A 23,930-nucleotide genomic window follows, 5' to 3' on the forward strand; every position below is an offset into this window, starting at 1 on the left:
AGAAGTATGTTGAGTGTTTCTTTCCAAGTCCATGCAAAACTGTCTTATTTATAAGAACAGTATCCTGCGTGGAGATATGAATTTGGAGACGTAACATAATATAAACACACTAAGATAATCAATAAATGTTTAATCAAAGATAATCGTTTTATCCTGATTGATACAACGCTGGATAACGAAGCTAAGCCTAAATATCATAACTGCACACATTAACCGCCCCTCGGATAGAATCCGTACCGGCCGAGGCGCAAGGTGCTCGGTAGGCCGGCCTAGGCCGATGCCGGTCACGCGCGGTAGGTGGCGGTGGGGAGGGAAATTGAAAACAACTTTAATAACGTTTTATTTAATATCTACTCCTATTTATATTTGTGTCTTTATGTCGCGACGACGAGTTGGCGGTGGTGGTATGGTGGGGGTGTTTAAGCGGCTCGCTGCTGTTTGTAGACAATCTGTTTCTGGTAGGAACCTCCTGGTTACACCAGCCCACAGGGGATTATTGTGTCCGTCGTGCAGGGAGGGGCTGGGTGGGGAGGGTGGGGATGGAGGGGAGGGTGGGGAGGGTTGGGGCTGGGTGGGGAGGGGCTGGGTGGGGGGTGGGAGGGGTGGGGCTGGGGCTGGGTGAGGAGAGGCTGGTCACCCCGAGGTGCCCTAATAAAACTCAACGTTTAACCTACTTACGCCGGCTTGTGCCCGCCCTCACAGTCGGCAATATTTGCGGAATACACCACGCCGCCGTTGATCCTGGCCATTGACCGAGCAACCCAACGTTCCTACCAGCTCCCTCCGCAGGAGGAATGTGTTGAGTGATTTGTTTATTTCTCCTGTACGCTGCCCCTCCCGTCGTGTCTTGTGCGCGTGTTATGTGTTTGTTGTTGTAACGTTCGGACCCCCGTGGCCCCCGACTGGACATCTGTGATGAAAGAGCTTCAGAGCTTTTCGGATTCCTCCTGGAGCATAAATGCATATTCTGGTGCTTACAGACCCACACAGAGACCCATACACAAACCCACAGAGACCCATACATAGACCCATACTCAGTCCCATAGAGACCCACAGATCCATCCATAGAACCACAGAGACCTATACATAAACCCACAGAGACCCATTGAGACCCATACTTAGTACTACAGAGACCGATATTCAGAGACCCATACATAGACCCCCAAAAACTCATACTCAGGGACCCATACTAGGAGACCCAAACACAACGCAAACAGAGACCCACTGAGACCCACACAGACCCACAGAGACCCATACAGACCCATACAGACCCACACTGTGATTGTGATTGGTGGTTAATGGTTGTAGTTTGTAAATGTTAAGTGTGGGGAGCGGTTGCGCGCGCTGCGTCGCGGCTCACGGCCAACATCAGTGGCGAGTGATATCAAAACCGGGTCCTGTGCCTCCCCTAGGTCGACTCGGACTCAAATCAGAACCTGGTGCGGTGTGTAAACATCAGCTCTGGGGAGACAAAGCGGCCGGGCGTGGTGCTGGCCACCCACCCCTCGTGTGCCACAATGGCGGCCTTCACAGGCGCTGCTGCTGCTCGCTACTAACAGCTCTTGCTCCTCCAGCCTGGGTGGGCTACACGGGGAGCTTTGTCACATTGTAGAGACAGACAAAGCTCCCCCGTGTAGCCTCCAATAGACTCGGGGCAAGTGCTGGTCGCGAGTTGTAGCACCTGTGGCACACGAGAGAGTGGGTGGCCAGCACCACGCCCGGCCGCCTTTGTCTCCCCGGTGGCGATGTTCGCTACACACCACTGCACCAGGTACTCATTTGAGGCTGAGTCGACCTAGGTGAGCCTCCGGACCAAATAATCGTCATCAGTGTTGGCCTTGAGCTAGAATCAAACTCGGGTCACCGGGTTCTTAGTGCAGCAAGCTAACCACTACACTACCGCTCCCCATTCCGTGTACACGCACACATGTGTAGAGGTGTATTTGTAAAGGTGTATTGGCACGGATGGGTAACAAACACAAGGGGCGTGGTTATGTCCGTACACAGAGAAGGTGCTCACACCGACGTCCGCATCTGCATCCCCCACGGCCCCCCCCCCCCCCGAGGGCCGATTGCTATAAAAGGTGGTGAGCCGGAGGGCTCGAGGTCGAGTGTTAGCTTTAACCAGCGAAGATTGAAGACCAGCTAGAGTAGGTCCCGGAACTCCCCTGGCTCGCTGTCCTTGTCAGGACTGACCAGGGAAAGCCGGTGGCGTGGCCCCGAGAGCCCAGACTGATGTTCTTATAAGAGCCGATCTGGAGACTCAGGGTGCCGGGAATCACAGCTTGACCAGGGCTGGGAGAGATAGCCTCCCTTAGCTCTGTAGTGGAGGACCTGGGAGTAGGCTAGCCGGGGTAGACGTTGGGTCTCCCTGTTAGACGGGTGAAGGGGCCGATACCCCTTCAAGTGTTGTGTATCCCCGGCTCTGTAAATACGTTGGTGTTAATAAATACGTGTGCCTCCAACTACGTCGTCCAAGCCTCCTGCAACTTACTACACATGGACACGTACACGCACACATGGACACACGTACACACACACAGACACGTGTACAAAGATCCCCCGTATAGCCTTAGACTGTCGGAGTAAGTTTTGTTAGTGAGCACCGATGAAGGCCGGCACAGCACACGAGGGGGTGGGTAGCCAACACCACGTCCGGCCGCATTTGTCTCCCTAGTGGTGATGTTTACACATCGCACCAGGTACTCATTTGAGGGTGAGTCGACCTAGGGGAGGCCCAGGACCGGTTCAGATAATTAATCGTCACTGGTGTTGGCCGTGAACGGAAACCCAACCCAGGTCGCCAAAGTTCGTAGCGCAGCGCGCTAACCGCTACATTACAGACACACATATAGACACGTGTACACACAGACACGTGTACAGACACGTGTACACACACAGACACGTCTACACAGACACGTGTACACACACAGACACGTCTACACACAGACACGTCTACACACACAGACACGCGTACACACACGTCTACACACACAGACACGTCTACACACACAGACAAGCGTACACACACGTCTACACACACACGTCTACACACACACGTCTACACACACAGACACGTCTACACACAGACACGTCTACACACACAGACACGTCTACACACAGACACGTCTACACACACAGACACGTGTACAGACACGCGTACACACAGACTCCTTTACACACAGACACGCGTACACACACAGACACGCGTACACACACACACGTGTACACCACCACGATTGACACTCCCTCTGGCCCTGCTCCCGTGCCTCCGCTGTGCTCCACATCACCAGCAGCGCGTGGAGGGAAGCCGTCTCCAGCCCTGACCCACGATGGTCCGAGGCCCCAACATCCCCGTGGAACGACATCAACAACATAAACAACATCAACAACAACCACATCAACAACAAATACAGCAGCAGTGGCGGCAGACCCGACTGTGGGTCTCTGTGTGAGTATATAGGTCTCTTTGTGAGTCTATGGGTCTCTGTGTAAGTCTATGGGTCTCTGTGTAAGTCTATGGGTCTCTGTCTTAGTCTATGGGTCTCTGTGAGTGAATTTATGGGTCTCTGAGTCTGGTTCGGTGTGTGTGTATGGGTCTGTGTGAGTGTGGATCTCAGTTGTGAGTCTATGGGTCTGTGTGTGATGGAGTCTATGGGTCCCTGTTCGTGAGTCTGTGTCTCTGAGTGAGTTTATGTCTCTGTGTGGTGAGTCTATGGGTCTGAGTGAATCTATCAAAGTGCTAATGCATTAACTCTTTCACGTTCACCGTGCAGTAGACTTGGCACATTTGTGTTGATAGACAGAACGAGCACTACAATAGCATTTGTATTGAATCAGATACAGCGAGTACTGGTCTGGTCACACACAAACGTCAAATTAGTCTGTGTCGCTGTACGTGTATTGCTTTTTATAGACTGTGGATTAAAGTCACTTCAAATAAACAGTAATACTCAAGACAATAACACGTGCTGCGTGTTCTTTTTTACCTTCGATTTTTATTGACCATTTTTTTCTAATCAAACACGAGCAACCCGCACGGCCTTTGTACCTGACTGTCCGTGCCTGTGTGTTTTTGTGCTTAGTTTGTTGTCCTTCCCCCGCACCTCCGATTAGCCCAGTTGGCTACATTTGTTGCAATATAATCTCAACACACAATACATACAAGCAGGTGGCAAGGAGTCCAGTCGGCAAATACTTCGTGAGCCTTGGTTTAAGCAAAGCCTGACTTCTGCTGATGAGAAACAGAACGTCAGAACCGGTCCTTGCCTATGAACATCTGGGCAATTCGCCAAGATTGCACCTCCGATTAGCACGGTTGGCTACGTACATTGGCTACGTACGGTGCGAAATAAGTTCAACATACATACATTGCTTCACGCGACTGACCGGCCCAGAGTGTTGCTTGCGTTGAACCAAATGCCGCTTCAATTAGGCACTCCCAGAAGGCCGTGCCTGCGACTGATGGGATGAGTAAAACAATACGTGGTGTCAATCTTGATTTGAAGCTTTCGTGACTGCAGGAATCCATACTCTTTGGTTCTTTCGCTGAAGTCACGTAGGTAGAAAAATAATAGATCACGACGTTTCGATCGCAACACAAGCAATCGTCATCAGGTGGGACAACCACGGCAAGAAAAACACTGCTGAAGTAGGCGAGAGACCTGCCGTGGCACGAGGTTATATAGGCCTCGGCAATAGGGGGGAGAGAGAGGAGGTGGGGGGAGAGAGGGGGAGGGGGGAGAGAGGGGGGAGGGGGGAGAGAGGGGGCGGGGGGAGAGAGGGGGCGGGGGGAGAGAGGGGGCGGGGGGAGAGAGGAGGCGGGGGGAGAGAAGAGGCGGGGGGAGAGAGAGGGGGCGGGGGGAGAGAGAGAGGGGGCGGGGGGAGAGAGAGAGGGGGCGGGGGGAGAGAGAGAGGGGGCGGGGGGAGAGAGAGAGGGGGCGGGGGGAGAGAGGGGGCGTGGGGGGAGAGAGGGGGGGTGGGGGGAGAGAGGTGGGGTGGGGGGAGAGAGGGGGGGTGGGGGGAGAGAGGGGGGAGAGAGGGGGGGCGGGGCAGGAAGTGGACCCCGTGGCAGCACTTGGAGAGATCTGAGAGATCGGCTGCAGGGAGGGAGAGAGAAGGGGGGGGGGCAGAAAGTACGTGGTGTGTATTATGTCTTTAATGTTTCTTGTGGAGAGAAGGGTTTTGCGAAGGAGGAATGATGATGATGTTAGTGACAATGATAGTAATGGTGATGATTGTGATGAAGGTGGTAGTGGTGCTAATAATTGTGAAATGGTGATGATGGTATATTGGTGGTTATCATTGCAATAATGATTGTAGTGATGGTAAGAAGGGTGATGGTGATAATGGTGGTGGTGGTGTGTGTGGTGATGATGACGATGGTGTTGATCATGGTCGTGGTGATGATTGTGGTGGTCGTGATGGTGATGAGGGAGATGGTGATAATGATGATGACGGTTATGGTGGTTTTCACGGTGATGATAGTGATGATGATGGTCGTGATGGTGGATGTGATAATGGTGATTATTCTGGTGTTTATTGTGGTGTTGATGATCATGGTAATGATGGTGATTATGGTGATTGTGATGATTGTGATGATGATGGTGGTGGTAACGTTGATGGAGGTGATGATCGTGGCAGTGTTGGTAGTGGTGATGATGGTGATGGTGGTGATGATAGTGATGATGATGGTGATGGATGTGATAATGGTGATGATTATGGTGTTTTTTGTGGTGTTGGTGGTGATGGTGGTTCATGATGGTTATGGTCGTGGTCGTAGTGATGATGGGGATAATGATGTTGATGATGTTGGTGATGATAGAGTGGTGGTGATGATAGTGATTAAAATGGAGTAATGGCAATGATTCTGATGATCATGATGGTGGTAATGATGGATATGGATGTAGTGATGATTGGTGATTACAATGATGGTGGTGTTGGTGGGGATGATGGTGGTGATGAGGATAGTGATGATGGGGTGATGATGGTGACGATGATGAATCGCAGGGATGATGGGGCGTGGTAACGCGAGCGCGCACTGCAGGTGAAGGAGCGGCCACACGGACTCTGGGGCTGCGCTGATTCCCCACTCAGAATTAATTCAAATCCCTCAAACTTCTACACCGGCGATTTGTACTTCACAGGTGACATCGCGCATGCACACCAACCTGAACCTCACCCTCCCCCGTCACCCTCCCCTTCCATGCTCACCTCACCCTTCATTCAATTTTCACCTCACCCTCCCATCACCCCACCCTCCCCGAACCCTCACCTTGCCTCACCATCGCCTCTACCCCCTCCTTCCCATCTTCTCCTCTCCTCACCCTTCACCCTCCACGCTTACCTGTCCCCTTCCCTCACCTTCCCCTCTAATCTCCCCTCACCCTCACTTCACCCTCTCCTCACCATCCCCCCTTTCATCAGTTTATTGGGTTTTCGCCTCAGTTTCTTGGGGTTCTAATATTCCTCAACCTCAGGATGCACGACTCAAATCCACAATCTTCAATGGTTCATTACAATACCCCACCCACATCCCAGGGTAGAGAGGCTGCAAGAATCTCTGCCGGACCTCGTGGATCACCTCCATGGAGTCGACGCGATAAAACTCCAGGAACCCCCCCTCCCAATGCAGGTGAAGCCCGATTCTGCGGGGGGAGGGGGCCCCCCTCACCGACAGTCCAGTCTCCACTCCACCATGAACCACTGAGAAGCTGTTGTCACGTTTCTCTAAACACCAGGATGCATCGTTCCGTCCCAGCTGCAATGCAGCACCACCCCCTTTCCGTGGGATCGTCCCGTACGCGACTCCAACCCGACACCACCGCGCGTCCCCCACGTCCACCTCCCAGTAGTGGTGGCCCGACGAGAAGCTCTCACAGCACAGGGCTTGTGACCAGCCATCAAACCGGTGTGGGTGATCGAGGCGACCCTGGGAAACACCGGTCCACTTTATCGTCCTGAGTTCCGAGGAGATCTGGAGTTGGTTATGAGCTGAGTTTGTGTCCAGAGTCGGTGAGCATCCGTCTGTGACAACAGCGATCACAACATAACTACAGGACACCATCATTACCATTACCATCTATATTCACCACATCAACATCATCAACCATCATCTTCACCATCAACCATCACAGCACAAAAAACACCTAAATCACCACCAACATCATCAATATGATGAACATCACCAACATCACTATCGCCATCAGCAACATCACAAACATAATCATCACCACTATCACTACTATTACTTCAACCATCACCAGTTCCCATCACCACCATCTAAGATACCCTTTGGTTCTTGTGGTAAAATCACGTAGGTAAAACATTTAAATAAAACAAAATATAATATATCATGACGTTTCGATAGCAACACAAGTGGAAAAAAATATCCAGCAGTGGAACTGCTGAACCAGCGAGAGAGCTGTTACAGCAAGAGGTTATATATGTGGCGGTGGGCAAGCAAGCGGGGTCTGAGCTGGAAAGGAATTCCATCCCCGGACGCAAGCACGTCAGTTGTGTTAATGGGGGAGATTATGGAGAGAGAGATTAGGGAGAGAGAATAGCATGAAATGTGCTTCCGTCGCCGCATAAGAGCATCATCCCCGCATGCGCGCACAACAGCAGTGTTAATGGGAGATTAGCACTATGTTGATGGTAGTGATTAGGCAGGGAAATTAGGGAAATTAGTAAGTTAATGTCATTTCTATGTGTAAAACAAGCTGCGGTGCTGCCAACTACGCTGTGAGGCAAGCGCTTGCTTGCACATCGCCACATATATAACATTGGTATAAGAGCTCTCTCGCTGGTTCAGCAGTTCCACTGCTGGATATTTTTTCTGCCTGCGGACGATCGCTTGTGTTGCTATGGAAACGTCGTGATATTTTTTTATTTTTCTACCTACGTGACTTTACCAAAAGAACCAAAGAGTATGGATTCCTGCAGTCACGAAAGCTTCAAATCACCATCTAACATCTTCATCACTATCACCAACAACACGAGCAGCATTATTATAATCATCACAACGACCATCGAAACCCTCAATACCACCATCACTACCATTATCACCATCAGCAAAATCATCACAACCATCACCAACTATATTATCATCAATGTCACCATCATTATCACCACGACCATCACTGCCATCACCACGACCAAAACCATCACCAATGCTATCACCATTCACATCACTCACATTATCAGTAATATCAGCTTCATTACCACCATCCTCATCACAACCACTATCACCATCATTATGACCATTACCAACATCAGGAACTCATTTGAGGTTGAAACTGCCTAGCAGAGGCGGAGGAATGGATCCGATATCACCTGCCACTGATGTTAGCAATGGCAGGTAATCAAGCCCAGTAAACTGGGTTTATAGTGCAGTGTGCTAACCACTTTGCCATCGCTAACCCCACCTACAGATGCATAGAGACATTCACAGGCACACACCGCATCTCAATATCGCAATTACCCATGACTGGTAATGCTTATTATTTACCAAAAAACACCACACTGAGTATCATGGCTCTGATCAGTCGGGTCCTAGATTAGGATATAAACATAGACTAAAATCCCTTGTGTAGCCTTAACACACTGTCAGAAAAGTCATCACCTTTAAAAGCTGGCACGGCCAACAAGGGGGTGGGTGGCCAGCACTACGCCTGGCCACCTTTGTCTCCCTAGTGGTGATGTTTTCACAAAACACCAGGTACTCATTTGAGGTTGAGTCGACCTCGTGCACACACACGGAGATAATTTATTGTCAAGACCACCCAATCACCCATGATTCACACTGAAGAACTCACACAGGAGTTTGACTGCATTTGTCTCCAGGACTTGAAGTGAGGCAATGTCCTGTTGGCTGCGAGCTGAGGGTGGAGCTGAAGTAACCCTCCCTGCCCTGTGAAAGCAGAGCAGACACGGCCACTGTCTCACATTGAGCATCGTCATTCACAGGATCATCAAAGCTCCATTACATAGATACTCATCACAGCTTCATCACACGCGGAATCATCACAGCTCCATCACATCTAGACTCATCACAGAAAGCATAATAACTCATCACAACTTCTTACAACATCACCACACAGCATTACTATCACCACACTTAGAATCATCACACACAGCACCATCACACAGCATCACCACGCAGTATCAGACAAAGCATCAATACACACAGCATCATCACACAGCATCATCACACACAACTTCACCACACAGCATCACTACATACAGCATCATCACACAGCATTATCACACAGCATCATCACGCAAAATATCTTCACACACAGCATCTTCACACGCAACATCACCACACACAATTTCACCACACGGCATCATCACATACAGCCAATGTCTCACTGCCCACGCCCCACACTCAATCCCATCTTTTCGTGTGTCGAGCCGTGAGTGAAAGTCGTCTTTTACCTGCGTGTCTCCTCCAGGTGCCCCTGTGGGAGAGAAATGCATTACTATGACTCTACTTCGATTCCCTTGCATTCAATGGAGTTCCCACTGCAAAACTGTCTGTGGAATATGAACCCCAAAGTCTTGGCTTATGACCCAATGATCACCAACACTAACTTACGGGGAAATTATGTCAGTGAGACTTGTTGATAGTCAACTATAAACTACAAATTTTTTTCCCAGGAAAGGTCCACGGAGCTATATGATTCTTTTTCAGAAGCGACGTGGCCCCAACTGATAGCTCAACAAAGTGGTTCATCACGTAGAAATTTATAACAGCCCAATCCTCTAAACGCACGTTTCCAAATGTAGAGGGAAAAACTGGAGGACCCGATTAAAAGCCATGCGACCATGGAGAGAGACATGCAAATTACAAATATATAGTGATGTCCTCGACCTCCGGTATACTAGGCGACGTAGTTACCATCTCGCCACCCCTATGAGGACCAACACTGAATTGTAGGGCAAATATTTCAGAGTGAGACCGGTTGATATTGATCTGTGTTGAGTAAATTGGGACTTGAAATGTTTGACGTTACCAATGCACATGGTGCAGGTCTTGTAGAAGTGATGTTCAGGACACAATGATATAATTAATAAGTGTATGAGACCTCGTATTTATTTTAGCTTCCATAATACGAACAAGAGGAGGCTCACAAAGTAAGAAGCAGCGATGACATCGGCTCGTGAGCAGGCGCTGGTGGATTGTTGCATCGCGGCATCATGAGATGTGGCAATGGCTTGGGGAGGCCTTCATCCATCAGTGGATAGATCATGGCTGATGATAATCATGAATACCGTGTACATTGTTGTAGGGTTGATTTAAAAAGTGCAATTTCAATACCATTTAGTTTATATTCACAATGAAACCAACTTATATTATTGGTTATCTCGGTAAAGTCACGTAGAAGGGAAATAATAAAATAAAAAATATATAAAACAAAACGATTTATTGTTTTTATTTTATTTCCCTTCTACGTGACTTTACCGAAAGAGCCAAGAATATGAATCCCTGCAGTCACAACAGCTTTAAATCAAAATGAAACCAACTTAATGAGAAAATACGAGCTGGCCTTCCAAATGACAGCAACTGGAGCTGCAATGGGAATCCATGAGTGGAGCTGTGTTCTCAAGCCCATGAGATGCGAGCTCTCATTCAGGAGCCTCCTTCTTCTGCTGCTGGTGAGAGGGCTCTGAGCCAATTGCGACACTGGTAACTCATTCCTCACCTGCAGGAACGCGAACGAGTCACTCTCCTGCGCTCGGGTCTGCAGGCGAGTGGCTACTGCCTGCAGCTCGCTGATCTCGCGCTGGTAGTGAGCGATCTTCTTCTCGATCTCCGACAGCAGCTCGCACCCTTTCTGCTCTGCTTGCTCTAAAGCCGCCTTCTCCTCCGCATCCAACGCTGCTCTCGCGCGGGTGAATCTGACCGAGATTGAGGCCTTTTGATCTGTCATGGATGCCTGCAAAGAGAAACAAATGTCACTTCTGTTCATTAAATGTCTGGTCCTTTGTGAAATGACATTCAGGTCTGTGTGACCCGAGTGCAACTCTGAAGGTGTCCAGACAATGATACGAGTCTGCAGCACTGAGGCCTCCTTCTTTCTCTGCCTCTGATAACGCCACTGTGCATTTTCACTACAGCACGACTCGCCATAACAGGCGGGGGCTGTGAGGCAATGAAATAATCAAATACCATCATGAGTACATTTAGCGTTTGTGCCATTCTTATTGCGCAAGTCTATCAGGACGATGCATTGTTTACCTTCACATGAAGTGAAAGGAAATCTGTAATTTGCCTTCAACAAGTAGACACTTCATGAATTTGGAAGTTAGGCCAATTCCTCTTTAAATGAATGTTTTGCATGTGAGAGAAACCCACATATGTATTGATGAAGAGAGGGGATCATGAAACCACTTGCTATACTGCCACCTGGCCACCCCAAAGCTTGAGTGATGTCAGTAAGATGGTGTACAACAGTCTATGTGTGATCACCAACTCTGCCACCAGAGTATTGGATAAGAGGTACGTACCACCTCATCTGACCCATATAGATAACAGACCTTGAAGTATATTCTTGGTTATGTCGGTAAAGTCACGTAGAAGTGAAATAATAAAAAATATTAATATAAAACAATACAAAGTCTCTGGATGTTTCGACTGCAACACAAGAAATCATCACCTGATGACGACTGCAACACAAGCAATCATCACCTGATGATGATTGCTTGTGTTGCAGTCGAAACGTCGTGATAATTGTATTGTTTTATATTTATATTATTTTATTATTTCCCTTCTACGTGACTTTACCGAAATGACCAAGAATATGAATCCCTGCAGCCACGAAAGCTTTAAATCAAGACCTTGAAGTGGTAAGTTGCATGGAGATATGGGAATGTGGAATTTCTACCACTGATTGAGTTTTTCAGTGGAGATGAGAACCACCTCTTTACTCGTCCTGATTATTGAGGCGGATTGACTGTTGTGTCTTTAGACCCACAACGTGTTCAGACCCAATGGTAGTCCACCTGAATGAATTGAGTTGTTCTTCATCACAAATACTACTCAGAGTTAAGTCACGGGGTCACAGTCCGGCCCAGACGCTGTACCTGCACGTCCCTGAGAGCAGCCTCCATCCGCCTCACGGACTCCTCCACCTCCCTCCTCTTCTCCTGCACCACCCGCAACTCCTCTTCCACTTGTTTCTGTGAGAGACGTCACCAGGGGAGACTCCACCCACTCTCTGAGCGTCCCCTCTCATCCCGCCCCACGCGAACCCTCCACAGTGACGGGGGCAGTAGCCCTGGTGCAGCGATGGAGGCTGGGGGAGCAAGGGCTGAAGGGAACTGATTTCACGAGGAGCTCAAACTTGCGCAGGGCTTCCTAAGTAGTGGGTCGGGCTACCTGTGCAGTGGGTGGAGCTACCTAGAGGGTGGAGGTACCTGAGTAGTGGGTGGAGCTGCCCGAGTAGTGGGTGGAGCTACCTGAGTAGTGGGTGGAGCTGCCTCAGCAGTGGGCAAAGCTACCTGCGTAGTGGGTGGGGATACAGGTGTGGGTGGGGCTATCTGCGTAGTGGGTTGGGGTACCTACGTCGTGGTTGGGGTTACATATGTAGTGGGTGGGGCTACCTGCATCGTGCGTTGAGCTTCCTGCTTAGTGGGTGGGGCTGCCTGAGTAGTGGGTGGAGCTACCTGAGTAGTGGGTGGAGCTACCTGAGTAGTGGGTGGGGCTACCTGCGTAGTGGGTTTGGGTACCTACGTAGTGGTTGGGGTTACATATGTAGTGGGTGGGGCTACCTGCATCGTGCGTTGGGCTACCTGCTTAGTGGGTGGGGCTACCTGAGCAGTGTGCAGGGGTACCTGAGCGGTGCGCGTGGCTACTGGAGTAGAGGGTGGGACTACCCGAGTAATGAGCGGGGCTACCCAAGTCGTGGGCGGGGCTAACCCAGTAGTGGGTGGGGCTACCTGCATAGTGGTTGGGGCAACATGTAGTGGGTGGGGCTACCTGCGTAGTGGGTTTGGCTTCCTGCTTTGTGGGTGTGGCTGCCTGAGTAGTGGACGGTGCTGAGTAGTCCATGTTGTGAGAGGTGGTAACAGGTAAAGTACAGGATGGCCATAAATGGCGAAATATGGTGGGTGGTTCGACCACCTGGGCCACTTCGGTAACCAAGAAGGCCTGTCTGGACTCAACTGGAAACACGCTGGCTAACGGAGCTCTGGTTAGCCACTTAGGCTAAGGGAGTAAACCCTGATAAAATCCTGGGTGGATACCAAGTGGCCAACGGCCCACCTCGGTGAGGTAGATGAGCTACGGTTAAGTTGGCCAACGGCATATGACGGAGAATACACTGGATGTCTGGTGCTTCAGGACAAGCCTTTTAATCGTCTTGGTTTTCTGTCTCGTCACTGGATCCAGGCTTGATTCCTGGGTAAGCCCCGTGCGGTAGCTGGTGTGCAACAGACACTGCACGTAAATTAATTCACGCACTGGCACCCTCCAGAGGAGATGTGCCATCGCACCACCACACTACACACCCAAAGCCCTTGGGCGATTGGCAAGTGGCGAGCGGGGCAGGCCTATGCGGCTCGAAGCTCCTAGTCATAACCCAGCACCAAGGCGGCAGCTATTAGAAGGTCGTCATGCACTCGGATTAGGCAGGAGTGCATCCCGGCAGCTGTAGCTGTGACTGAGAAGCCCACAAGGATCCACTCTGCTCACCCCAAATTGGGAGGAGGCTAGAAAATGTGCCCTAAACATAGACTGCCGAGCAACATCCTATCTCGCTTACCGCGACCAGAGGGAACATCAATAATTGCGGTCGAAACAAAAATAAATACAGTTAAACCTTGGATTGCGAGTAACTTGGTCTGCGAGTGTTTTGCAAGACAAGCATTTTTTAAATTTAAATATTAATTTGATAAACGAGCGAGGTATTGCAATACGAGTACTGTAGTATATACAGTATACGCTTTGTCTGCCGAGCGTCACGTGATCACAACTGATATACGAATGCTTTGATATACGAGTGCTTTGGATTACAAACACGTTTCTGGAACGAATTATTCTCGCAATCCAAGGTTTTACTGTATAACCTAAACATTGGATCCTGGAATGTCAGCACCCTCACAAAAACCCAAACTCGCAAAGTCCAGAGCGCCAAACAGCTCTTGTGGCATGTGAGCTGAGACGATTTGATATCCATATTGCCGCCCTCAGCGAAATCCATCTGGTAGATGAAGGCCAACTGACTGAGCTAAGTGGAGGCTACATCTTTTGGAAGGGTAAACCAGTGGACGCCTGCATGGTGTAGGGTTTGCAATCGACAACATGTTCATCAACAGCTTAAGTGAGCTCCTAATTGGTATCAATGAGCGTTTGATGACCCTACGCCTGAAATTCGCAATAGACCAACATGCAACCATCACCAGCACCTATGCACCAACACTGGACTCTAAAGAAGAGACTAAGGAGACCTACTACAGCCAACTCAACTAAATCCTTCAGAGTACACCAAAAACTGAAAAGCTGATTCTCCTCGGCGACTTCAGTGCTCGAGTTTGGAGAGACCATCAAATGTGGAATGGTGTAATTGGTAAAGAGGGAGTTGGAAAGCCCAACTCCAATGGTCACCTTCTTCTTACAACCTGTTCTGAGCACGACCTGACAATCACCAACACCCTATACCGGCAGAAAAATAGCCGTAAGACCTCCTGGTGCCACCCTCGATCACACAAATGGCATTCACTGGACTACGTGATTGTCAGGAAGTTTGACAGCACAGACGTCCGCATCACTCGTGCCATGATCAATGCAGACGATTCCTGGACTGACCACAGACTAATTCGATCAGTAGTGACTCTCAAACTAAACCACAAACACATGAACCGACCAAAACTACGGATGAAAAGACTCAATGTAACCAGACTAAAAGACCCAGCAGTACAGGCCCGAGTGAAAAAACTTGCTCAAAGACTCAGCACCAACCAGGCTTCAGGAATTTTTAATGAGTACTGGACACAACTCAAGACGGCAGTTATAACCAGCTGTGAGCACACCATTGGCTACACAAGAAGGAAAAACTGATTAGTTTGATGACAACGACCAGGAAATTACATGCCTCATTGACAAGAAGCAGAAAGCATTCATCGTCTGGCAACACAAACAGTCTAGACAGAAAAAAAAAATCATATAGGAGGCCAAATCGGAAGTACAAACTAAAATCCGGGAACTGAAGAACAACTGGTTCAGAAACAAAGCAGAAGAATTACAACATCTTTCAGATTCCAATAACCCACGATTTTTTTAAAGCAACCAGTCTTATATGGACCATCAAAACAGGGCTTTGCACCACTTCAGTCTAAGGATGGGACAGAAATCTTCAAAGACAAAAATGCAATAATCTCCCGCTGGCAGGAACACTTCAGCTGCAACGCTGTTGTAGATGCTTCTATATTAAGTGAGATCCGCAACATTCTCCCACTGAGGATTTAGCTGGAGAACCAACGATGCTTGAAGTGGCTAATGCTGTCAAACAGATGAAAGAGAACAAAACTAGTGGGCTAGAACAGATTCCTGCTGAGATTTACAAACATGGAAGACAATGCCTACTAGAACACCTGCACTCCCTCATGGCCAGGATCTGGAATGATGAAGACCTTCCCAACGAAGGGAAAGATTCCATCATTGTGACCATCTTCAAAAAAGGTGACAAGTCAGACTGTGACAACTACAGAGGAATCTCTCTTCTTACCACCACTGGAAAAATACTGGCAAGAATCCTACTAAACAGACTTCTACCACTTACTGAAAAACTCCTTCCTGAATCGCAGAGTGGCTTTCGACCTGGTAGGGGAACCTCAGACTTGATCTTCTCAGCCCGTCAACTCCAAGAGAAGTGCCAGGAACAGAGACTACCATTGTACATCGCCTTCTTTGATTTGACTAAAGCTATTGATTCTGTTAATCGTGATGCACTATGGAGAATCCTTCTGAGATATGGCTGCCCAACAAAATGTGTTAACGTCCTCCATCTGTTGCATGATGGTATGAAGGCTGTCATCCTCTCTGATGGTGAAACCTCAGAGCCAATAGAAGTAAGGACCAGTGTGAAGCAAGGTTGCGTTATTGCACCAACTCTTTTCTCCATCTTCTTGGTGGGAATGCTTCATCTGACAGAGAACAGACTTCCCAGAGGCATAAATATCACATATAGGACAGACAGGAACATATTCAACATTAACCGTTTAAGAGCCAAGTCGAAAACATCCGTTATTATATTCCAATATGCTGATGATGCCCAAGTCAGTGCCTGCTCAGATGCTGACCTTCAGGTCATCATTGTCAACATATGTACAGATGCTTACAACAGGATGGGTCTAAAACTGAATACCAGAAAAACTAATATATTTTTCAACAAGCTCCGGGAGGACACCGACCACCCCCTACAATCATTACCAACAATGCAATACTATAGAAAGCGTTCCCAGTTTCCCATACTTAGGCAGCCATCTCTCTAGCAATGTCTTAATTGATTATAAAATCCAACATCGGATTTCCCGAGCTAGTGCTGCCATTGGCAAACTTAAGAACAGGGTCTTTGAAGACCACCACATTACCGCCATGACCAAAGTGGCCGTGTATAATGTTGTAATAATTCCAACCCTCTTATATGTTGCAGAAACCTGGACCACTTATAGTAAACACATAAAATCCCTCGAAATGTTTGATCAACGCTGTCTCAGGAAAATAGTAAACATCACATAGGAAGAAAGACAAACTAATATCATTGTCCTGGAGCGATCAAACTCATCTAGCATAAAGGCCATCATGATGAAGTATCAACTCAGATGGGCCGGTCACCTTGTGAGGATGAATGACTTGAGGCTTCCTAATCAAATCTTCTATTCCCAGCTCAGTGATGGATCACGTGCCCCCGGAGGTCAAAGGGAGCGTTTCCGTGACAACCTTAAAATGCATCTCAAGCGATGCCACGTAGATCCAAGAAACTGGAAGATTTATGCTCTTGATAGACCATCATGGAGAGCCAAAATAAACAATCGAACTCAGCATTTTGAGGCCGAGCGAAGAGAGTTGATGGCCAGGAAAAGAGCACGCTGAAAAGCACACACACCAGAGACAGAGACGACAAGTGGGAGCTCCAGGATGGACCATCCATGCCCCCACTGTGCCAAGATCTGCAGGTCACGGATTGGCCGATTCAGCCATCTTCGGACCCATGGCCAGCCAGGTCCACCTCACAACACAGACAAGTGACACCTGGAGGGAAATCAAACTCGACTTCGAGGGATCCCAAAAAAAGAAGGATTGGGCTACCTGAGCAGTGGGCAAGGCTACCTGAGCAGTGGGCAGGGCTACTGGAGCAGTGGGTGGGGCTACCCGAGTAATGAATGGGGTTTCCAAAGTGGATGGGGCTAAACGAGTAATGGGTGGGGCTACCAGAGCAGTGGGTGGGGCTACCTTAGTTGGTGGGGCTGAGTAGTGGGCGGTGTTGAGTAGTGGGTGGAGCTACTTGAGCAGTGGGTGGGGCTACCTGAGCAGTGGGTGGGGCTACTAGAGAAGTGGGTGGGGCTACTGTAGTAGGCGGGGCTACCATAATAGTGGGCGGGGCTGAGTTGTGGATGAACAGAGCACCGGATTGGTGAGATGTTATCTGCCTTGCCTGCAATACAGGAGGTCGTGGGTTCAAACCCGCGCCTGATGCCTGTATAAATGTAGTGGTGGTGTTGACGTGCGCCGACTGTGACAGTGATGGATCACGGGGCGGCGCGGGGTGCGGGGTTGGGCACGCGTTGTGGGCGTGGTGTGGACGCGCGCGCCGGGAGTGACAGATGACGGGGCGGCGCGGCATGGGTGGTGAGGCACGCTGAGATGTGGGAAAACAGGATCGTAGCCAGCGCCCAGTGATTGGTCGAATAAGATGGGTGCTCGCAGCGACGTCCGCAGGTGGGGTATAAAGGGGGACGCGCGAGAGCACTCGGGGAGAGTTACCCAGTTGAAGACCAGAAGACGGACACCCCGGGCAGGGAGTGTCCAGAATAGCTCAATGGGCGTTAGTCGCCAGGATAGCTAAGAGGGCGTTAGTCGCCAGGGTAGCTAAGAGGGTGTTTGTCACCCGAATAGCTCAGTGGGCGTTAGTCGCCAGCATAGCTCAGTGGGCGTTAGTCGCCAGGGTAGCTAAGAGGGTGTTTGTCACCCGAATAGCTAAGAGGGTGTTTGTCACCCGAATAGCTCAGTGGGCGTTAGTCGCCAGAATAGCTCAGTGGGCGTTAGTCGCCAGGGTAGCTAAGAGGGCGTTAGTCGCCAGGGTAGCTAAGAGGGTGTTTGTCACCCGAATAGCTCAGTGGGCGTTAGTCGCCAGAATAGCTCAGTGGGCGTTAGTCGCCAGAATAGCTAAGTGGGTGTTTGTCACCCGAAATACAAAGTAGGTGTTAGTCACCTGTGAACGAGTTTGGTAAAATAAAAGAGTGTGTTACCCGTGAAGTCGTCTCCCGCCGAGTTACTACATTACATAAATGGAGTTTTCATGTCTCTCTCCATGGTCGCATGCATTTTTCTCTGGGTCCTTCGGTTTTTCCGTCCACATTTATAAAGGTGTGTTTAGAGTGTTTGGTTGCCATACATTTAGACATGATAAGCCACTTCGTTGAGCTGTCATTTGTGGCCAGGTTGCCTCTGAAAAAGACCTACATAGGTCATTGAGCTTCATTTGGTAGAATAAAAAATAGTTTTAGTTTAGTTTTACATGGTACAATGAGGCGCTGCCATGTCACTGTTGAGTGTCCGAGAAATTCGGTAGAGAGCATCGTGATGAAAATATAAATATGGTCACGAAATACTTGGTCTGTGAAAATCACGTGACATTTCTGGAACACCACGTCCAGTGACCCGGTAGCTGCTGTAGAGTGTGGCGCTAAACTGGCACGGACCGGCACGAGGCGACCAAGCGGTGAGCACTGCAGCTCACGCAGTCCCAGTCGTTTTACATTTCATTAAAATTTTAGGGAATGCTCCCCTCTACCACAAACCACTTTTTGTATACGAACCACAGTCTATGCACTCACGTCATTTTGAGAACACAGTGTACGCATTCAATATATTCGTTTTTATTAAATATACTAAGAGCACATTTATCAATTTGTCATATAACAGGATTGATAATAACACATGTTGTTGTATTATTTCTGCACTATGACAACCTCAGCATACTTTATATTAAATCAAGGTTGTTAAAATTTGAAGAAACAATGGGAAGCTGAGAGAGGAATATTACAATATTTAGTTGGATATTATTGTTCCGTTAGTACTTGAAAATTATGACTTCACGCAGGAGAGGCTTCCGCTCACACAAACCGTCTCACCTCCCGTGTCTTGCGCTCATCCTCCAGCGTAGCCACATCGTGACCCTTGTGGTCTCCTGCGATGGTGCAGGTTGTGCAGACCAAGCTCTGGTCCTGTCGGCAGTAAAACTTGATCTTCTTTCTGTGCGTCTTGCACTTGCGTTCTTCAGGATTCGTGGCTGGATCCACCAGAACGTGGTCACTGAACTTCGGGTTCTCCTGATGAGGCTTTACATGAGTCACACAGTAGGAGGTTTCACACTTGAGGCAGGTCATCGAGGCAGCGGTCGTGCCATCGTTGCAGAAGTCACAAAAGACCACGGTGGCCATTTTCTCTGCAGCACTGCGCTTCTCCACCAAATTGGCGAGCGTGAAGTTCTTGCTCAGCTTGGGCCTCTGAGGGAAGGTCACTCGGCACTGCGGGCAGGAGAAGGACTTGGCCGAATCCCAGGCGTCTTCCACGCACTTGAGGCAGAACGAGTGTCCGCAGCTGAGCGTGCAGGGGCAGCGGAAGGCGTCCAGTCAGATGGGGCAGGTCAACTCCCCTGGAGCCTCGCTACCACTGGGAGCCGCACTCGCCATGCCCTGTGGCTCCACTCAGAGATGGGCGCTTGATGGAGCTCAGGCAGTCGCTGGCTGTAGCTCAGGCAGTCGCTGGCTGTACCTCAGGCAGCCACTGGCTGTAGCTTCAGATAGTATCTGGCTGGAGCTCAGGCAGTCTCTGGCTGTAGCTCAGGCAGTCTCTGGCTGTAGCTCAGACAGTCTCTGGCTGGGGCTCAGGCAGTCTCTGGCTGGGGCTCAGGCAGTCTCTGGCTGTAGCTCAGGCAGTCTCTGGCTGTAGCTCAGGCAGTCTCTGGCTGTAGCTCAGGCAGTCACTGTCTGTAGATCAGACAGTCTCTGGCTGTAGCTCAATCAAGTCACTGTCTGTAGATCAGACAGTATCTGGCTGTAGCTCAGGCAGTCTCTGTCTATAACTCAGGCAGTATCTGACTAACTCTGGCAGTCGCTGGCTGTAGCTCAGGCAGTCTCTGACTAACTCAGGCAGTATATGGCTGCAGCTCAGGCAGTCTCTGACTAACTCAGGCAGTCTCTGTAGCTCAGGCAGTCGCTGTCTGTTTCTCAGGCTGTCGCAAGCTGCGTCTGAGACGCTAAACGAGGAACAAGCCACGTAAATGGGCAACAAGGAAGCAGGAAGTCTTTCAGTTTGAGTTGCGTATTACGAGGCGCGCCCTGGAATGTGTTGACGTGTGAGCGAGTACAGACGTCTCCGCTCCAGGGGTGGCTCAAAAAAGAAGACTCGGATCACCTCGTCTCAAATACTCATCCTCACCTCTACTCACTCTCACCTCTACTCACCCCATCGTAACTCACCTCACCTCAACTCACCTCATCTCACCTCAACTCACCTCAACTCACCTAAACTCACTTCAACTCACCTCATCTCAACTGAACTGGTAGGAGAACTTTGCTAGTAAACTCGTTGCTCCCTGCCGCTCTACTCCACGAGATTGTTGTTGTTTCCAGAATCAAAATCAAAAGGTTTTATTCGCCATGAAAGTTCGCAAAGACAAGGAATTAACGTTGGCAGGAAGGTGCATACATTCAACATGTAGGAATCTTAAATCTTAAATAAGTGGTGTACAAGTCTAACTATACTAAAGGTACAACGTCTAATACTAAGGGGATAAAGTATGTACACATTTAGAATAAAATAAAATTTTTAAATAGCTATACTATACAATATAAAAATACAAATAGGGTAACATAGTGCAAATATGGCAAGGTGTCATTGTGCAGATAAAGCGTTAAAGTCAGTGTGAGCCCTTGGCCTTGTTGAAGAAGCCAGCAGTGGATGGGAAGAAACTGTTTTTGTGGCGTGAGGTTTTCGTCCTGATGGACCGCAGCCTTCTGCCAGAGGGGAGTAGCTGGAACAGATAGTGTCCAGGGTGGGAGGAGTCGGCCACAATCTTCCTCGCTCGCCTCAGGGTCCTCGAGGTGTGCAGGTCCTCGAGGGTAGGCAGATTGCAGCCAATCACCTTCTCAGCAGTGTGGATGATACGCTGCAGTCTGCTCTTGTCATTGTCAGTGGCAGCAGCGTACCAGATGGTGATGGAGAAGGTGAGGATGGACTCAATGATGGCTGTGTAGAAGTGCACCATCATTGTCTTTGGCAGGTCGAATTTATTCAACTGCCGTAGGAAATACATCCTCTGTTGTGCTCTCTTTATGAGGGAGCTGATGTTCAGTTCCCACTTAAGGTCCTGGGAGAGGATAGTGCCCAGGAAGCGGAAGGACTCCACAGTGTTGACTGGGGAATCGTACAGGGTGATGGGGGTGAGTGGGGCTGTATTCATCCTGAAGTCCACAACCATCTCCACTGTCTTAAGAGCATTACGCTCTAAGTTGTTCTGGCTACACCAGGTCACCAGGTTGTCAGCTTCCCACCTATAGTCAGACTCATCCCCACCAGAGATGAACCCAATGAGGGTGGTGTCGTCCGCAAACTTCAAGAGTTTGACAAACGGATGACTGGAGGTGCAGCTGTTGGTGTACAGTGAGAAGAGCAGAGGGGAAAGGACGCAGCCCTGAGGAGATCCGGTGCTGATGGACCGGGAGTCAGAGACTTGTGTTCCCAGCCTAACGCACTGCTTCCTGTCAGACAGGAAGTCTGTGATCCACCTGCAGGTGGAGTCGGGCACGTTCAGCTGGGAGAGCTTATCCTGAAGCAGGGCAGGGATGATGGTGTTGAAAGCAGAGCTGAAGTCCACAAACAGGATCCTGGCATAGGATGCTGGGGAGTCCAGGTGCTGTAGGGTGAAGTGGAGGGCCATGTTAACTGCGTCGTCCACAGACCTGTTGGCTCTGTAGGCAAACTGCAGGGGGTCCAGGAGAGGGTCTGTGATAGCTTTGAGATGTGCCAGCACCAGGCGCTCAAAAGACTTCATTACCACAGAGGTTAGGGCGACGGGTCTATAATCATTAAGTTGTTGGCCTTAGCTTTTTGGGTACAGGGATGATAGTGGAGGACTTGAGACAGGCTGGTACATGGCATGTCTCCAGTGAGATGTTGAAGATGTTGGTGAACACTGGAGACAGCTGGTCAGCGCAGTGCTTGAGAGTCGCTGGAGAGACAGAGTGTGGCCCAGCTGCTTTGCGGGGGTTCTGCCTCTTGAAAAGTCTGTTAACCTCTCCCTCCTGAATTGAGAGAGTCATCTCTGTAGTGGGGGGGGGGAGAGGGGATGCCTCTTGGGTGGGAAGGGGTAGTTCAGGACAGTCCAATTGTCTTTCAAATCTGCAGTAGAACTCGTTCAGGTCGTTGGTCAGGCGGGAGTTGTTAGTGGTGTGGGGGGCTCTGGGCTTGGTAGCGGCGTTCAAAATCCAGTAAATCCTTGTGGAAGCGCTCGCCTTGATCCTCCGAGTACACTCCCATGTTCTCCTTGAATTTATCAAGATGGGCATAAAGGATATGGGCTTTGAGGGACATCCTACAGCCCATTGTGCCGTAGTTCTTCACCAGCCTCAACCAGCTCCACATAGTTTTTGACCTTGTGTTTGCCCAGAAAGACAAAAAAATCAGTGCGACAAAGCTGTTCCAAGCCGCTTCCTCCTTGCTAGTGAGCTTCTTGGGGGATTCATTGCACTCCAGGATATTCTTTATCTGTGATCCGATGAAGACACCGGCTTTGACCTTTGCCTCAGACAGCTTAGTGAAGAAGTCTTGAAGGTACTTGAAGGCTGCCGACTCTTTATCTCCAACTCTGACAAATTGTTTCATAAGGCCCAATTTGATGTGCAGCATTGGCATCAGCACCTTCCGGGGGTCCACCAATGGCTCCCACTTGACGTTGTTCCTCCCCACAGAGAACTCGATCCGCTGTGGCCAGTACCGCCTGTGGTAGTGCGCCTTGGTTGTCCCTGCTGACATCAAAGGCAAATATAGCAGGGAAACTTGGTAAAACCTCCTTGGAGACCCATCAGGAATGCCATTATTTTGAAGTCTCCGATGACCTCCCAGCCGTACTCATCAGACTGCAAGTCGTCCAGCAAGGTATTGATGCTGTTGTAATCCTCTTTGAGGTGCACCGAGTGAGCCAGGGGAAGAGACGTGTACTTGTTACCATTAGGGAGCAGCACAGCTTTGAGGCTCCTGGATGAGCTGTCAATGAAGAGGCGCCACCATTCTGGTGACAGGCGATTCTGATTGCCACGAACAGACTGGTCACATATTCTCAGGTTTTTTCGGTAAAGTCACGTAGGTAAAACATTAAAAGTAATGAAAGTAAAATAAAACTGGTCACATTGTGGCAGAAGAAGAGCCCATCTTGACGGGTGAAGAAGCTGCAAAAAGGTTGGTGATGCTTCCTCTGATCTGCGACTTGCACACTTTCATCCAATAAGTTCCACTGCTTGAGCCTAGACGTCAAAAACTCGGCATTGGACTTGGTGAGACCAAGATCTCTAATCAAGTCGTTGAGGTCTTTTTGGTTGGGGTAGTATGGTTTCTCTCCTCAGCTCCACCTCTGAAATTGTCATCTGGATCTACATCTTCCTTGCTCTGACTTGCTGCTCTCTTCTAAAGACGGCTGCTCTCTCTC

At 49.4% G+C, this 23,930-nt stretch overlaps 1 protein-coding gene across 1 annotated transcript; it reads right to left on the minus strand.

Annotated features, from left to right (window-relative positions):
* Positions 1-6,475: 6,475 nt before the first annotated feature.
* On the minus strand, positions 6,476-19,978 carry LOC144952754 (E3 ubiquitin/ISG15 ligase TRIM25-like). Its single transcript, XM_078883243.1, has 6 exons — positions 19,357-19,978; positions 12,088-12,183; positions 10,707-10,940; positions 9,439-9,461; positions 8,817-8,911; positions 6,476-7,026 (listed from the first exon to the last, which is right to left on the minus strand). Exons 1-6 carry the CDS (start codon positions 19,663-19,665, stop codon positions 6,476-6,478), a joined length of 1,308 nt encoding a protein of 435 aa, XP_078739369.1. The 5' UTR covers positions 19,666-19,978.
* Between the last annotated feature and the right edge of the window lie 3,952 nt (positions 19,979-23,930).

The sequence above is a fragment of the Lampetra fluviatilis genome, chromosome 69, assembly GCF_964198595.1.
Source record: "Lampetra fluviatilis chromosome 69, kcLamFluv1.1, whole genome shotgun sequence".
In the NCBI taxonomy this organism is placed as follows: domain Eukaryota; kingdom Metazoa; phylum Chordata; class Hyperoartia; order Petromyzontiformes; family Petromyzontidae; genus Lampetra; species Lampetra fluviatilis.